At 41.0% G+C, this 18,111-nt stretch overlaps 1 protein-coding gene across 2 annotated transcripts in view; it reads right to left on the bottom strand.

The window, feature by feature from the left end:
- Positions 1 to 11,083: 11,083 nt before the first annotated feature.
- FER1L6 (fer-1 like family member 6) overlaps positions 11,084 to 18,111 on the bottom strand; it is a 74,194-nt gene continuing 67,166 nt past the window's right edge. For both annotated transcript variants that reach the window (XM_015856288.2, XM_015856287.2), the window contains exons 37-41: positions 17,243 to 17,341; positions 15,965 to 16,206; positions 15,468 to 15,631; positions 13,737 to 13,837; positions 11,084 to 11,766 (exon numbers count right to left, since the gene is read on the bottom strand). In XM_015856288.2, the coding sequence (XP_015711774.1) occupies positions 11,580 to 11,766; positions 13,737 to 13,837; positions 15,468 to 15,631; positions 15,965 to 16,206; positions 17,243 to 17,341 (793 nt within the window). In that variant the 3' untranslated portion in view covers positions 11,084 to 11,579. The remainder of the gene's footprint in view (positions 11,767 to 13,736; positions 13,838 to 15,467; positions 15,632 to 15,964; positions 16,207 to 17,242; positions 17,342 to 18,111) is intronic.

Raw genomic sequence — 18,111 nt, 5'->3', positions numbered from 1 at the left:
TTTGCCATGGGCTGTAGTGATAGGAAAAAGGGTAATGGTTTTAAATTAAAAGAATGGAGATTTAGGATAGATTAAGGAGGAAATTCTTTACTCAGAGGATGGTGAGGCAATGGCAGAGGCTGCCCAGAGAAGCTGTGGATGCCCCATTGCTGACGGTGTTAAAGGTCAGGTTGGATGGGGCCCTGGACAGCCTGATCTAGGCAATGGGGGGTGGAAATAAATGATCTTCGAGATCCTTTCCAACCCAAGCCATTCTATGACTCTATGATTCAGTAGATTTAAAACATATTTAGAAGTGCCCAGATTCAATGTGTTGTGCACTCTCTCTCACTTGTGCACTCATATTCCCTAGTCACTTTCCAGTTGAGAAGTTTTAAGAACTTTATAAATCCACCAAAATTAATGAAGAAACGGTTTTCTGTGACCATTTCCATCTTTCTCCAAGGTGTCTGGATTTGCTTGGTGGAGATGGATTGGTGGTTGGACTAGGTGATCTTAGAGGTCTTTTCCAGTCTTAGTGATTCTATGATTCTGTGGTTCATTTCCATCCTATGATGGACATGAGAAGAAACAATCAAAAACACATTAAAAAATGTGCAGATTGGAGAGCAGGATGCATTTTCAATAAGATCAACAAATGAAGAATGACTCACTTGCCTGCTTTGAAGGCAGGATCCCTTCCACCCCAATAAATACTTCTCCTGTCAGTTGTCATTTTGCTCAGTTTTAACCACTTGAGCTGAAATTTCCCAGCCTGGGAATTCTCCCTGGACCTGTGGTACAGCAAAACCTCCAGACCAACCAACAAGAGTTTCAGTTTCCTCCACTTCTCTTCACTCCATGGTTGATTTGAAGTGAAAGGACCGAGCTTGGGAAATCTTCAGACTCTGCTGTTCTTGATCCTCTGATCCAAATTGGAGGAACTACTTTAAAACAAACAAACATTAGAAAAACACACTTCTATGCAGACACAGTAGAGACGTTTGTGTTTTGTAGTTGACAAACAGAAAGCCTGCATTCAGAGAATCAGCCTCAACCCTAATGACCTTTGAAATAAATGGTGTGTGCTCAGCTATTGGAGAGGTTCATTTATTGCTACTTCTAGCAAGATGTGGAAGTCTTTCAAAACACCATTAATGTCTTGCACGGAGCTCTCCCCTGGTGCCTGAAAAAAGTGAGAAAGTGATTGAAGTGTCATTCATTTCCTCCTCGAGAGCTGATATAGAACCAATCTCTGTCCCTCATCTCTGCAGACTTTAAAGACTCTCACTGAATTTGGAGACTGAGATGAAGCACAAGCCTTTTATATCTATTCAGTCTCAGCATGCCAGTGTCACTATGTCAAATGCTTCTGCTGCCATAGTGCAGTATAAAGCTCCTAAGCCTTCTGTATCTTGTTGGTACCCTCAGGAAGAGAGGGCTATTCAGACACTCTTTGATTTTCCTAATGGGATGTGCTCACTGCTGCAGTTTTTCTGGACTGGTTTCATTATAAAATGGGCTTTATTTCAGTTAAATACCTATTTCCAGCATAAACTAAGGAGCACTAGGGCTGTTGCAGCAACTGGAGAGCAGAAATAGAAGTTAAAGCATCACCTTCCTTCATTCTGCTAGTTTATGTCTGACCCTACAGCTTGCCTGAGGTCTCAGCCATGGCCAGGCATGTTCCCCTCGTTTCCCAGGGCATCTATAGCCAAACTCTCTCCTTATCTCCCATCTGTATTTGAATTTCACTTACTGGTTCCTCCCTGTAATAAGAAGGCAGCCTTGGTGAATCAGACTGTTGTTATATGGGGCCATCTGCTCTACTATCTTCCACCGTACGCTTTTTGGAGATAGATTTGGAGATGTGTAAATGTAAAGGAACTCCCTTGTCTTTTCAGCTGGCCCTGCAGTTCTAGTGCCTTTTTTTTTGGATGGGCATTTCTTTTGCTTTACTACATAACTCACTGTAAGATGCATTTTTTGTACATATGCTGTAGGCAACCTAGTCCTACTGAGCTCTATCTCTCCACAGAGACAAAGAACTACAAGCACTACTGATGAAGATAGAGTTGGCCAAACTTCATTCACTCCCACACCAACCCACTCTTGTGTCACAGAGGGCTCACTGGTGATTTTTATTTATTGACCAGTGGGACGTAGGAAAACAGCTGAAGGGGCTGTAATAACTGTAGTTATTACCCAGGAGCAGGACATTGAGCAGAGAAGCCATTGGAAAAGGGAAAATCAGCATTATTTTTCTTAACAGAGCACGTGAATTAAGTTTCGTATGCTGATTACCCAGTGCCTGTGTAGTGGGGGATGCTGGGGAAGTTTGGAAAAGCCTATAGTAGTTAAGAACAAAAAAACAACACGCAGACTGAGTGGTAGATGCAGCCATGCTGAGTATGTTCAGGAGAGGAACATACAGTATTTCTTTCCACCATCTGAAAGAAAATGTTCTCATTTTTCAGAAATACAGTAGTCTTTGGAGAGATTCACAGCTGCAGTACTTTGGCTGCAGAGTTGTTATTTAAGTGTTCATTAGCAGACATGTCACAGGGAACAACTTTCAACTAATTGTATATTTCAACATTAAACAAATTGTATATTTTGAAAATGGTGCAGTGATTCCCAAGGCGAGCACAGTATAATGGATATAAACACAGGCTGCTTCCATCCTCCCACTGCTTCACTGGGCTTTGGGTGGTCTCAGAACAGAAGGGGCTTTGTAACTGCTTCAGATGGATCAGATGTGGGATTTCTTAGCTGGGAGAGACTGCACGGATTGGTGCCACTGCAGATATCTCTGACATGAACGATGTATGAAATTCAGGCAGACTGCTCAGTACAGTATGAAAAAGGTTAAATGGTCCTGAGGATGATATTCGGATAGTGTATAGGGGCACTTAAGCACCAGGGTAGTCTGAAAGCCACAGAACGCACCTGTCTCTAAGTGGGGCAATACAGTTTGTGCTTGTTTTCAGGCACATCATTGAGGGGTGACCAGGCACACAATTTGCTGATTGCCAATTCTGCACTGAAGATAACAACATGCAATCTAGAGCCCCACTGCCTTGCATGGCTATGTCCCACTGTGATGGCATTTTTCTCAGCTGTGAGTCATATCTGAGTGCCCAGTTTAATGGAAGTCAGTCTCTCGTTAGGATGTTGCAAGGCTACACAGATGCTTTCTTCAAGAAGCAGAAAGGTAAATCCTGTTTAGCAGCATAATTCTTGCTATTCAGGAAGAAAACAGAGAGAGAAGGAAAAAGGTAAAGAAAATGAAAATGGAAAAGGAAAAAGGAAAAGAAAAAGAGAAACAGAAAAAGATAAAAAGAGAAAGAGAAAAGAGAAAGGGAAATGGAAAGAGAAAGAGAAGGAGAAGGAGAAAGAGAGAAAGAAAGAAAAAGAGAGAAAAAAGATAAAAGGAAAAGGTAAAAGAAAGACAAAAATGAAAAGGAAGTATTGTCTTCTGTCAGAGGCTTTGTCTTTGCTGTTCTCTAGAAAGACAGGTTTGCTCTAAGTGGGACTCAGTGCATCTTCACTGCCTCTGAAGACTCATGATGTGTCTGTCCATGATTCCCATCTTCTGCTGTCTGTGCTCAGTGGCTCTCACACCTCTATTCTTTGCCATCTCAAGCTAAAAACTTTTAAGTACTGTATGAATAGGTCTGTCTCCATCTTTCTTTCATTAAAGCCCTGGAGAAGAGGCAGGAAGCAGCCTCCAAGTGAGCCCATTTCCATACATACTGGTTGAACAGGTTTTTATTTATGGGAGGCAACCTGCCTTAATGGCATCTGCAAGAGTTTGAATTAATTCTCCCAGAAAGCTTCCAATTTGTCTATGTTTAATAGAGAAGGCATGTCATGTTGAATGAAGACCTGTTCTAAAAACCAATTTCCACCCAATCTAACATTCATTACTGTGAACAAGCAGAATAAATTGGGAAAGCTGAGAGAAGGGATGGAGAGTATAGAATCATAGAATCCTAGAATCACTAAAGTGACCCCCAAGATCATCCAGTCCAACCATCTACCTATCACCAATATTTTCCACTAAACCATGTTCCTCAGTACATCATCCAAACACTTCTTGAACAGCTCCACAGACAGTGATTCCACCATTCCCCTGGGCAGCCTTTTCCAATGCCTCACCACTCTTTCTGAGAAGAATATTTTCCTAATAACCAATATGAACCTCCCCGGTATAATCTGAGGTCATTCCCTCTAGTCCTATTGCTAGTTACATGGGATAAGAGGCCCTTCTGAGCCATCAGAAAGCCCCAGTTCATAGCTGAACTCTGCTTCCTCCTGTGTTCTTGAGGCTTTCTGGCAGGTGACTCCCCCCCATGCAGCCACCCATCCTGTGCCCAAGAGCAACCCATTCCCATGCAGAGGTTAGAGGATGTCTGTCCTTCATAAATCTATGTCCCAACATCACATTTCTCCATTTTCCCAAAAGTTACCTTGCAAAAAGTGACATACATCAAGTACGCTCCCTGAAATTACCCAGAAATCCCATCTCCTACAACCATCTCAGGCAGCAGCTAGCTGGGAATGGCCTTTCCTACCTGGACAAACTGTTGGCCCTTGAACTATCTTGCAGGTATAAGTGTGACTGTACAGAACTGAGGTGTTATTAAATATGGTTCCACCAAGGATGGAGCATGGGGACATTGGGCACAAGACACCATCCTGGCTGCATGTTCTTCAGATCTTCAAAGTAGATATAAGTCTTCCCTGAAGAGAACACAAGGGGTTATGGAGGCTGTTTTTTCAATATATGTGCTGGATATTCAAGAAGTGGGAAAGCGTGCTGCACTCACCCTCCATTTCTGCTAAGGTAAACTATGTAAAAGCTTTTAAAAACCTTCCAAAAATCCAAACTCTCCTTGCTTGTTTGTTCAAAAACTGAATTAAGGAAGCTTACAGGACTTCTGCCAAATATAAGCCTGGAAATTAAAATCCATAACTTTATTCTACCCCAAAACCAATGGCTCTGTAGCAGTATTACTTCTATGGCATACAGTTTCCCTTCCTGATAACCTCTCCATGTTCCCCTTTTTCTACACAATATTGCCTCAGGAGATAACTGCCTCAGCACCCTTCTCTCTGTTCCATTAATCTCTTACTACATGATAAGTACCAACCACCTTTCCTTCAGAGATGTTCTGATACACAAACTGACAGCTTTTCTTATCCATTACCTGCCTTGGAAGCTTCCTGCTTCTGTTGCAGAGATGAAGAAGCTCATGCGTGCCTATAAGCTTTCTGAAATTTTCCTTTAGATCTGACTGGTCTAAAAACTAAATGATGTTTTTACTTACATACCTTGTCTCAAATTATTAAATTTTATAGTATTTATTTTTTAGAGAAATGTTTGCATAGGCTTTTGCTTTAGGATGCCAGAATGACAGAGATGTGTGCAGCAACAAGCAGAACCAGCTCACAAGGATTCCTAAGACCCTGGGATGAAAAGCATTTTGATGGGTTGAGAAGGAGATCACAGACATGCATATTCATAAGAGCTTGGTTAAAGCTCCAAGTTAATATAATTATAAGCAAGGCAGTGAAAGAGCTCTCATGTACAAAGTACTCACAGACTACCCAAGGTTAAGATAGCAATTTTCACTGACAAATTTGCCTTGCCTTCTCAAAAGCACTGCCAGAACAATACTGTATGTTGGGTTTGTTTGATTGATTGATTTTTTATTTTATTTTTTTTTCTGAGATACAGATCATGATTTATTTAACTCACTTCCAGGGGAAGCTGGTCTCTCTTGGATTTTTCTCAACCATAACAATGAATCCCACAGAGGTAAGATGAGAAAAGGTCATGTGAGGGTGGCCTTAGATGTTGATCCTGATCAACACTGAAGGAACTAGAGATGCTTTCCTCCCTTTTTGCCAGCCTCCCCTTCCCTCTGGCAATAAATGTAGTAATGAAGTAGCAATAAATGAACCTCTCCTCTGGCAGAAAGAGCATCTGTTACCAGCAGAGCAGAGGCAAGAGGCACTGCTGGAGCAGTCCTCCTGAGCCAATAGGTTAAGCACAGCTGTTTCAAGAAGTTGCAATGTGGAGATGTTCTGTGCTGTGATGAGCAGTTAAATGTGGAAGGGTGGGATGCTGGAATTAACTCATTAATTAGCTGTCAGTATCATCGCAGAGGGCTTAGCCAGGGCTGGATGAACAGCAAGAAAGAGCAGAGCAGCCTGAGATCTTTCCAGGTTGCTCTTAATGAAGGTGGCCTATGTTGTCTTTGAGCCACAGCAGAGAAGCATCCAGGAAGTGCATGCACACTCTCCACTAATTAATGTAGCTCTAATAGGTCTCCATGTCTGCTTGCAGCAGTCCTCAAAAAAAGACACAGGCAGGAAGATTATTATAATCATCTTTTCTAAAGCAGAAAGATGTGGAAAGTTGTTATGTGTTTGCTTTTGATATGGGAATTTAATTAGAAAATGGAAGAGAACAGGTTTGTCCTGAACCAAATGTCTGGGAGTCTGGAGCTTGGTCTTGGGCTGAACTTTACCTCAGTCCAAAATAACTGATAGAAAAAGTATCAATTTGTTTGCAAGGATTCAGCACTCTGCACTTCCGAGCTGAAGGCAAGCCAGGCTATTAAGCCAAGCTCCTAAGTACCCCTTTGGAGTTCACAGCAACATGTAGCACAATGAGGAGCTTCTCCTGGCCATTACTGTGACTAGCATATGAAAGAAAAAAATTCTTTTATCATCTTATCAGAGCGCTTGTTTCTTGCAAATGTAAAAGTCATTTTAATGTAGTTATTAGTACAGAAGCTAATCTGCCTGTTGCAGTGCTCTAAGCTGGCTGGGGGCAAAGCAGAGTATTGTGCGGTATGCGGAGCAGGACAAACCCTCTGCAAGCTCCCATTGATCCCATTGATTTAATGACCCAAATAAGTAACCTTTTGAACAAACTCTCACTGACACCTCAGAAGAAACAGCAACTGCAATATCGAAAAGATATTTTGGGGCTTTATGGAAAAAACAGTGACACAAACCTTGCACTGGGAAAAAACTCGACTCTGCATATATGGATTGATGTTTGGTCTAAATGATATTAATGGTCTTTTCCAATCTTAATTATTCTTGATTCTATGAAAGGCAAAGGCATAGCAGAGCCAGGAAATGGTGTAGTATCTCTCTATTTGTGGTGCTTTTCTGCATAGAGAGCTCCAAGTCCAGCAACTCACCTAAGACATGGGTATGTCCTCATGATGGAAAGGACTGTTCTGACTCTGGTGAAACCTGATTTATCCTGAAAGCCCTAGTCCTCGTGAAACATTCTAGATACATGGGCTAACTGATAGAGTGATTTGTTTTCACTTGGTGTCAGATCCCCTGAAGTGAGGTGCTGAAACACCTGTTTTTCATTATTTCTAGCATTTGGGGGCATTTTGAAGATGCCAGCTGCTACACTCAGCCATGGCTGTACAACACAGTTGTTGACTGATGCACTGGAGAGAGCTGTGGATCGAAGAAAGCAGCTACAGTGCCAGCAGAAAAATAAACAAATAAATAAATAAATAAATTCTGAGGATTTTGTGATGGAAAAGGGTATTTTGAGTCCAAAGAGCCACCTTTCTACTATCACATATCTGCCATTGTGTAGCCAGATCCCCTCTTTTATGCTCTTACAGCTGGAAATCAAACAAGGCTGTGGTAAGACCCACTGTGATAGCAATGGTGTTGACTCTCTGCTTTCACTGGCCAAGCTCAGCGCTTCTGCTTCTTCTGAAGCATATCATAGAATCATAAGGTTGGAAAGGATTTATATCTAATCCAACTGTCCTCCCATTACCATTGCTACCACAAGCCACTAAACCATATCTCATAGCTCCTCATCCAACGTGCTTTTCATGTACTTATGTGCCTGTAGTATTACCGTGCCACCATATGTTTCCTAACTGAGGCATTGGAGATGAAGGAAGTATGAATGCCTACATATTTCCTTTGAAGCCTCTCCATTTGGTAAGCTGTTGAAGTTTCTTTTTCAGTCTCTCTTTAGGGGAGGCCCTGATGGCAAATAACTGTTAGTGATTTTCTGTCACTTTCCTCTTGCTCCACGGAAATGAGTGGTTCCACATCTCTGTTCCGCAATGGCAGCAGTGCTTCCTCTTTCTGACTTAGGCAATAATGGTATTTATAAAGATTTCATTCTAATGTGCTTATGAATATGACTGGAGTCCTGTTTCATGTTATATCTTGATCAGGTTCTTTGTTTTTCTCCTGAAAAGCAGACTTTCCATTTGTTTTCCTTGGATGTTTTTAAACTCTATCACCAGAACAAGTGATCCATCCAGAGGTCAATCTTCCTCTCACTGTTTCTGCCACTGTGCTGTTGGCCACTTGATGGTACCACTTGTAAGTCTGTGCAATTATTTTCTTTTTAATGTAAAGCTTTAGTTACTTACAGACTGAGCCTGGAGCCAAAAGAGCTGACCTACAGAAAGCTTGCTCCAGAAAAACCTAATCACAAGACTCTCTTCCTACTCTGCTCCTTAAATGTCAGTAGGTAGTGAGTTTGTGTCTAAAATTAATCATTCCCAAGGTACTTGAAATTGGGCACTCAAAAATGATTAGATCTCAAAATCGAATCTGTCTTCAGCCGTATAGGCATTGGTGTCTCCATTTTCCACATCTGCCCACCAGAAAAGCAGCATCTACTCCTAGCTGAATAAATTTGTGGAGGCAAGAGGAGTGTTTATTGGTGCAAGACAAGTGTCTCTAAGCAAGACATGCCTTTTTAGATCAGCTGTGGTAGGCTATTATTTTCAAATATTTTTAGGATTCATTCTTATATTCTCAGATCTTATATTTGCCAATGGAAGCACTCAGCTATTTAATGAGCTATTTCTGGTCAGCAACCAGTTGATAAAGCTCCAAGCTGTGCCAGCTGGTCTTGAAATTAAGACAGTATAATCGCAGACCAGTGCTGAGATAACTGCTCAGAACAAGGATCTCTTATCAGATGAGACCACTAGGAGACCTTGGCAATAACAGTAATCCTCAGTATTAACCCCACTGTCTATTAAGCACAAAGCCATGCCACCATAGCTCACATTAGATGCAGAACTATAACATCTGGCTTTTATATGGGTAGTTCAATATAGAGCAGTGCTGTGTTTTGTCTCTTTAATGCCCACTGGCAGCCTAACTTCTCCAGCTACTTTGCAGTCATCTGGAAGGTAATGAAAAAATATTTCTCTTTTCCTGGTGAGACAACATTATATAGCTCAGCCTGCGTGTGTCGAGTGTTCTGATAGGACTGAGCCTGAGCAGTTTAGGAGCTGTGGAGGAGTTAACTTCCTGGCCTGGAGGTGTTCAAGAACTGTGTACACGTGGTAGTTAGAGAAGTGGGTTGGTGGGGATGGGTTGATGGTTGGACTGGATAATCTCAGTGCTCTTTCTAACCTTAACGGTTCCTTGACCCTCTGGCAAGGGCAAAGCTTCCCAGTCACAGTACAGTGCAGTAAGGAAAAACAAGCAGAGTAAGGACACGTGGACACAGAAGCTGCCATGCAGAATCAGGCCTGTTGTCCTGGCACACTAGAAGAAAATTGGAATCACTGCCGTTATGACTGTCACAACATATTTCTGCTGCTGCAATTTATCTCTCATCTTCAAAATCAAATCTATCAAAGTAATTTTATTTTCTCTTATGGGAGCTTTTAAAATGTACTTCCAGAATTCATAGTATAATGGGATATGATGGGAGAAATAAGATTTCCTTTTTCATACAGAATCAACTGCAAAATAACTCCAAAGTGAAAAACCAAAGGTTTCAGAGGAATGTGTCACTGTGGAACTGGATTCTGTACCAGGTGAGGACCTTGGGTAGATGACTGTGAGGTGATGATGGACCTGAGGTGCACAGCACATTTCCACATCCTTTTCTTGCACTGCTACATTTATCTGGTGCAGATTCAATCATTTAAATGCTACTTGAACTCTGACAAGCTCAGTCCCATGACCAGTGCCTAATTTCAATGTCCTTACTCCCCTACCTGAATAATTCAGTTATAGTACACTTAGAATATCTGAGATTTAAAAGAAGTACTGGGAGCCATCACCTGCTGGCTGAGCTGGGAAGCTTTCAGCCTGTATCTCCATCTGCCTTTGTCATCAGGAGAAAGAAAGAGGAAGAGACACTTTCACAGCAATTCAAAACATACAAGATAAGGCTCTAAAATGCTTTTTAAGTGTAAAAGATTTTATGTGTGGAAGTTTTGTAGACATACCTTTCTCCAGGTAACACAAATACCTGTGGTGTTGGCCAGATGGGAGTGCAATGGCTTTTTTCACAGCTTTAAACCAGGCCAAGTGCAAATGAAGCACATAAGCTTCACATAGAATTGGCTTCTGATAAGGATGCTGATGCTTACATTTTTATTCTCATACCCTAAGTTTGGCAGAATGATTAGTGTTTCTATGGTATCTTTTTCTTGCCTTTTGATACTTTAAAATTTGCTAACGGTGAAGCCTTTCCAAAGCACTCACACTTTGTTTGTACAAGTGGAGTATGATGAAAGGTATTTTCTCAAAAGTTGTCTGCACATGTAACTACAGGTGAGGCTGGAGGAGGCTTTTATGTGTACTTCATGTTCTCCCATGCTGAGGCCAGGTGGGATCATTAAGTTATCAGGCATGACAACTCATGCATTGCAGCTGCAGTATCTTCTTTATTTTTTAATAGGATGCAGATTTTCATATTGACTGTTCTGTAAGGTTTTACTCCTTGTTTTCTCAGATCCTCCATTACTCGTTCCAGTCTGCATCCTTTTCCTTTTCCATTCCCCATTCTCTCTGTTCCAACATCAAGACTCTCCTTCCTTCTCCACTGCAAGGATCATTCGCTACTGCAGTGCCTGCAGTAGAGCCTTCATCTTCTGGTCCTTTCCCTCCAGCAATCTTCAGCACTTTCAGACTGCAGCTGAAAAAAGTTCCTTCCATCTCTTCTTCTGCTTACTCCCATCACTGTCACTTAGCACATTTATAACTGTGAGATGTGTTTATAGAGCACAGCACTCCTCTTGAGGGATGCAGCTTGAATTCTGCTTAGAACACCAAGTGAGCAAATTGAATTTCTGATTTATTAATAAACCTATTAGCTCAAAATAGGCATACCTTTGTAAAATCACTGAAAACCACTCCAAATAATTAATCGCAAAACTACGCAACAACTGAACTGTACATTTATTTGAGCACAGATTTTTCTCTCAATATTTAATCTTTTTTTTTTTTTCTGTAAATAACATACAATTGACAAATCAACTTCTGTATAACATTAAAGATTTCACTTCTAAACTCATTTTTAGGTGCAGAACGAATTTTTCATTGGCACTGAAGCTACAGCAGGATGTTAATGGTGATGTTTAGTAAGGCAGAGACTGAACAAGCAGCCAAAGAAGTAAGATGTGAACATATTCTAAGATAGTTCCAGTTTCTCAGAGGAGTAGTTATGCTTTCTGTTTAAGGGAGCGAGATGTATTTCAGGTTCATTAACTCTGCCTGCTTTTATTTTTAACTGAAGCATTTGTATACAGTTGGTTACCGTGAGAGCTGTAATCCTATGCTCCACCTACAACTAGCCTACGACTGATTGCACCTGGCAATGTGTAGATGAAGAGCACCAAGAAGACGACGAGAATAAGCAGAATTATGCCAATGATGATGTACTTCTTGTAATTTCTCCAGATAAGGTGGTACAAACACTTGAAAGGATTGACAAACCAAGAGAAGGATGTGTCTGGTCGGCTAAGGAAGAAGAAAGAAAAAATGAAATAAAAGGTTTTGTAAAGGCAGATCCAGTTATTTTCAAAGCAACACCATTACAAAATATATACTTAACTCTTAAAAAAAAGACCTTTAGCTCCTGGGAGTCCACTACAGGGTTCAGAGAGAACTGCTATCATTTTAATGTACTCTCGGGTCATCCATTCCCAGGTTCAAGTTCTACACTTCTAAGAATGAAATTACCATTCAAACTTCCTAACTTCTCCAATTTAGGGCAAGATATTGGGTTCAAAATTAAAGAAAAGATTGTGAGAAATCCTAAAGAAGAAATGCAAGCATCTTAAACTTGAGTATGAAAGCTCTCTATTTGTTGCAAAGAATTTAGCATTGCAAAAGGAGTAACGAGTCACTACAAAAAGTCTGACTGTGTAGTGATAGTCACAGTGCCATAACAGGCAGTCAGCTCAGGTCTAGCATACTGCCCCAAATGGCATGTTGTCAGGAGTTTTAAAACAGGCCTCCTGAAAACAAGTTGAGAGGAAACCCAAAATCTAGGTAGGTTGTACACCTTATGGTACGGCATATCCACACTCCGCCATCATGTGTTTCTTCCAAATGTCCTATGTCATATTCTGCTCTATAACCACTTTCTTCAGCTGGCTGCATATCCGGGGAAATATACTGCTGTAATCTCTACTCTGGCATGTCACATTACTTGGGAGGTCATTACACCTCTGACTTCTGCAGCCTTACCCATGCAATGAGCTGAGCCATCAGCAGTGTGTGATGGGATGACCTGCAAAATGCAGTAGCGCTGAACAGCACTAACAGTAGCAAAATTGGGTGCAAGTTTTCCATGTTATCAAATGCCACTATAGTAGTGCAGATGGTAAAGCAGTAAGAGGAATAAAATTAAGACTGAGGGTTACAAAAAGTAATGGACATATTTTACATCAGAAAGCTGCTTACGGAATTTAAACAGTAACTTAGTCATCTGGAGTGTTCAATATTCAGAATGTAAATCTGACATAAACTCAGGAAATCTCAAGGGCCAACTGAATATATTTTAATTGAAGACTGTTTTATAGTGAGAGTGGAAATGGCCAGGAAATAAATATTAAAAGGAATTGCAAAAAAGCGTATGCAATAGTCATTATTTCACATGTTCCAACTAGGAGGCTTTTCATAACCTTTAATGGGAAAAAAACCAGACAGGCTTGTTTAATTTGTTTTCTGTGCAACAGAGACAACAGAATTTGGTACCAGTTATAGCAGCATGTGTTGTAACAGAGAGCATTTACATGAAAAGCATCCTCTGGCAGAGACAGAGAGATGGACAACCCTATTGTGGCTTTGGCAGTAGGAAATCACACCCACTACTAATAACCATGCACCTTATTTCTCATTTGTTTTAATCTCCAGACATTTAATCTTTGTCCACCCTTTCTGCCTTTGGGTAAAGAAAGATACTGGATGAAATGTCTGATTAAAGACTTCCCAAAGCTCATTCTCAATGAGTCTCTGATACTATACTTTATATGGCTATTGGCAAATACACCTTTATGCCATTTTCTCATTTTTAATGTTTCCTGATGTATATCAAATAAACAAAAAATAAACAGGATTTGCAATGATTACCTTTACAATTTGATATTGATTTTTAGAAGCTTTAATAGCAGGATATGTAACATCTACTTCCTCATTATTATAGAATAAAGTACTTGAGGCATGATAGAGGTTTTTTTTCCTACATGCAAATCCCCTGTGTGTGAACTGTAGCTGAGGACAAATAGGCAGCAATGTGATTGATCTTGGCTTCCAGAGGAAGACAATTCAGTTTACCTGGAACGTATTGCCAGCTCAAAGCGCCAGCAGCCAGCAAATGGCTTGCTCAAGGTTATAGTGGGAAAGAGTAGAGCAAGGAGAGCTGCTCGTTCCCAGTCCTGCTGAATGCCCCTGCACAGCTGTTTAACAAGTCTGCTACCACTCACTTGGGTTTTTCCAAGGGCTCCGGCTCCTTTCGTGCTTTGCCTACTGGATTCTTCTCAGCTTCTTCTGCTGTCACTAAGTGAAACTCAGCTTCCACTTTGCCCTGCATCAGGGAGATCATACGTAAGCATCCATTACAGGGTAATTATAATTAAGTCTCAGCAGGAATTGTCTTGTGGAGAAATTATAGAACCAGATGAGGATGAAGGAAATTGATTAAAGAAAATAAGAGAAAGTCTTTGCATTTAAAGAAAAAAAAAAAAACACAAAGGAAAAGCCAGGCACAAAATCCCTGATGGACCATGAGGGAAGGGAGGTAGGATGCTTTCTCCCAGACACATAAATACCTTTTATGCTTGCTAAATTATAACGTAATTCATCCAAGAAGACTTGTTGCAAAATTTGTCATAGAATCACAGAATAGTTTGAGTTGGAAGGGACCTTTAAGGCTCATCTAGTCCAACTCCCCTGCAATGAACAGGGACACTTATAGCTAGATCAGGGTGCTCAGAGTCCCATCCAGCCTTGCCTTGAATGTCTTCAGGCGTGGAGCATCCAACACATCTCCGGACATGTTCCTGCGCTGCACCACACTTCTTGTAAAAAACTTTTTCCTTATATCCAGTCTAAATCTTTCCTCCCTTAGTCTGAAGCCATTTTTCCTTTTGTTACCACAACAGTCTCTGCTAGAGAATCAGTCCCTTTATTTCTTAAATCCCCCCTTTAGATATTGAAAGACCTCTATCTGGTCTCCCCAGAGTCTTTTCTATTCACACCAGATATCACATGTCCTTTTGGAGCTAAATGGCTCTGCTAGAAAATGAGTGGCTAGGGTTGACAAGATGCAGTACAGCCATGGGGAGAAATGTAATTCATGAGTGATTAAGTGATTGAGGCCACACGTCACATAAATAAGATATCTAGAAATGAGATCTGTGTGCAGAAAATGTCATGCAGTCCTAGAGCTTTGCTCAGGTGATAGAAAGATTAGAAGATTCCAGCAGCTGGAATGAAAATCAGTTTTCTTTGTGTGTGGTCAGAAGATGATACTTAGAGCCACGACAAAAGGGTAGCTTTGCTCAGCACCAATTTACTATTAATTTCCACAATTCAGAAAAGCCATGAGGGAATATAACTAGTGTTCTATTGCTTGTTTTTATTGAGACAAACCATTCAAATTTGTTGAGTAACCCACAACAAACTAGCACTAATAAAATATCATACCTACTACACCTCACAGCAGAAAGGTGAGCAACCTGATCGAGCTGTAGATATCCCTGCTCATTGCGGGACATTTGGATGAGAAAACCTTTAAGGGTCACTTCCAACTCAAACAATTCTAAGATTCTGCAGTTCTATGAAATATAATTTGAGTTAGATGTATTCTTAGAATCAACTGTAACTTATGCTATGGAGGTTAGATCTTCCTAACTATGAGTAATATATTTTGCCCTTGCACTCACAGAAACATCTGATTTTATTCTCTACCCATCAGGTGTGCTGGGAGATGAGCAGTGGAGGAAGGCAAACTAAAAATACAGTGTTCTGGTTGCACTGGGATTATCTGAACAAAACCAATGAAGCACATGAGGAGATGATGTGCATTGGCAGTGATGGTTGTTCTTCAGATCGCATGCTCTTAATTAGTATCTCTGTCATTATGTCTCTGTCAGGATCTCAGCAGAGCATAGCACCTTCAGAGAAGAGCTGTACATAGGCATTGAGCTACCTACCGTGAGCTCCCCAGCTTTGATGAAAGGCCACCAGCCTCTTACACGTTTCTGCTGAAAGATGGAGATCTTGTTTTCTTCACATGCTGCTACAACCATGCCTACATCACAGCTCTTGGCTGTCTTTGCTGCCCGAGGGAACCCATTCAGGTTCAGTTCAAGAGTGCCTGGAGGGAGAGGGGATGATGTAGCACTTGGAGACGGAAATATAGAAATGCATTCAAATGGAAGATACATGGAGCAATGCAGCATCTTGGCCCCAGTCTCCAGAGAAGCGAGGAACATTCTGTACTAACAGCGATTTGTTTACATTGCCTCTACATTGCTTCATCAGAGTTCCTAATCATTTGCTCTACAAGAAATGGATAAGGTGCTTATTTGGTGCCTTGGAGAAAGATACAAAATAGTATGGTCTTAGGCACCACCTTGTACTTACCTTTGTACAATACAGGTATAGGGAGAACTCAGATGGAATTCAGATAGTTTCACTGTGTACTTACCCAGGAAATCATCTGAAGAGAGCCTTTCAAAGTCCCACACCTGAAGCACAAGCTCAGCAGGTATCTTGCGCTCTGTCTTTTCCAAGGAAAATATGTTTTCTCTTTTACTAACGACCATTTGTTTTTCTGCTGGGAGATAGTGGAATGGGAACACAAAGCGCCAGTTGAAGTTGCCCTCTCCTGTCAAGGAGTTGTAATGAACGTCTGTCTCCTGTTTGTCCTCTTCCAGGCCCTTTATCCACCTATGGAAGCACATAGAGGATTACACTGACATCACTAGGGGAGCCTGAATTGACATTGTTTTCATTTGGTAAAATGTGTGATAATTTACTAAATCTTCCCTAATCAACAGGAAGTAACACACTGTCCAGGACTATGACACTCAGTAAGAGCCCTAGCTCAGGAACTACAGCTATCTCCAAGCTGTTCCACGGGCTGCACCAATGGCCAAAAGTTAAGACTGAAAAGATAAATTTTATTTAGATCAAACTCCAAAATGCCTTTTGGCAATTTGTTGCTGGCTTGTTTTGGACAGGCAAAAACAGCATCATTCCTTTACTCATTGCTGATCATCACATATTCATGTGTCATCCTAACAGTTTCTGTGTCAGTGTCCCAAGACTGATTTAAGTGTACGGTATTAGAGTCTATATTGTTTGCTGTTTCAGTCTGCAGATATGTGGACACACTCCAGAGCCTCAAAGTCTTTCTTGTAGTGAGGGGCCCAAAACTGAACACAGCACTTGAAGTGCATTCTCATAAGAGCTCAGTACAGGGGAATGATCGCTGTGGTAATTGTAACATTTTTGTTCTGCACCCAAAGAGCAGCATTTTCCCTGCAAGCCCTGTTAGTTCAAGAAGAAATGTGGAAAACTGTAACAATCCCAAACACAACACTGACTGCTCCAGGACAAATCCTTGCCTGGTGACATATTCAGCTCTAAGTGCACTCTCTGAGCATAATGAGACACGCATCTTTGTCAGTAAGGCACAAAAGCAGACAGCTCTGGCAGTGATAGCAATGTCATACTATCTCAGCTCAGTACAAAGGCTGGCCGCACGTTTATTTCCTTGGGTTTTAGCCCTAAAAATACAGATTTTTCCAGGACTGCAATAGGAAGTACTCCAAAACAGGAAAGGCATTTTAAGAAGTAACCTGTTTCATTCTCAGGAAATACCTGGTTTGAGTGGTTTGGTTTATTCTCATTTAGCTGAATTATTATTATTGTTATTATTATTATGATTTGCCCTTTTGAAGACAGGTTCTAAAGAACTTACCCCTTTACATAGATATCGCTTGATTTTTGCCCTGTAAAGATATTTTCATCTTCCAGAATTACATCTTCTGTATTCCAAATGATTACCCTCAGTTCATAGCTGAAAAGGAAAAGAAACATTTTGCATAACTAAGATCATAGAATCATAGAATCACCAAGGTTGGAAAAGACCTAAAAGATCATCCAGTCCAACTGTTCACCTATTACCAATAGCTCCCACTAAACCATGTCCCTCAGTACAACATCCAAATATCCATGATCATTGTGTGACCACTGGTTGGACAATAATGTAGGCCTCTACCAAATCATGCTTTTATAAAGTGAGAAATGTTGCATTTGTGGAAAATCTCTTAAAATAGCACCAGCCTCGGGTCCCTTCTGTTTACAGGAGAGTCAGATGATAGAATATGGATCATAGAATCATTGAACGGCCTGGGTTGAAAAGGACCACAATGATCACCTAGTTTCAACCCCTTGTCATGGGTAGAGTCACCTACCACCAGACCAGGCTGCCCAGAGCCACATCCAGCCTGGCCTTGAATGCCTTCAGGAATGGGGCACTCACAACCTCTCTGGGCAACCTGTTCCAGTGTGTCTCCACCCTCTGAGTGAAGCATGCAGAATGACAGCAGAATCACAGCCAACTTTGGATGGATAGAAAGTTCCTTGCTTTTTATGTGCACATTCCTTCGTGGTTTTCTTTACAAAACTGCTGCAGTGAAACAGGTGAAATTGACCTGAATGACATCATCAAGTCAGCCATCAAGACTATAAGCAGCTTGTAATAAAAACTAGATAAAGCAGCTTGTAATAAAAACCATAAGAGGTGCGTTTCAGAAAAATGGCCAAAATGATTGTATTTGGTGCAAT

This window comes from Coturnix japonica, chromosome 2 (assembly GCF_001577835.2).
Source record: "Coturnix japonica isolate 7356 chromosome 2, Coturnix japonica 2.1, whole genome shotgun sequence".
Lineage (NCBI taxonomy): Eukaryota > Metazoa > Chordata > Aves > Galliformes > Phasianidae > Coturnix > Coturnix japonica.
Note: the sequence above shows the minus strand (reverse complement) of the source record. Positions and strands in the feature narration are given on the sequence as shown.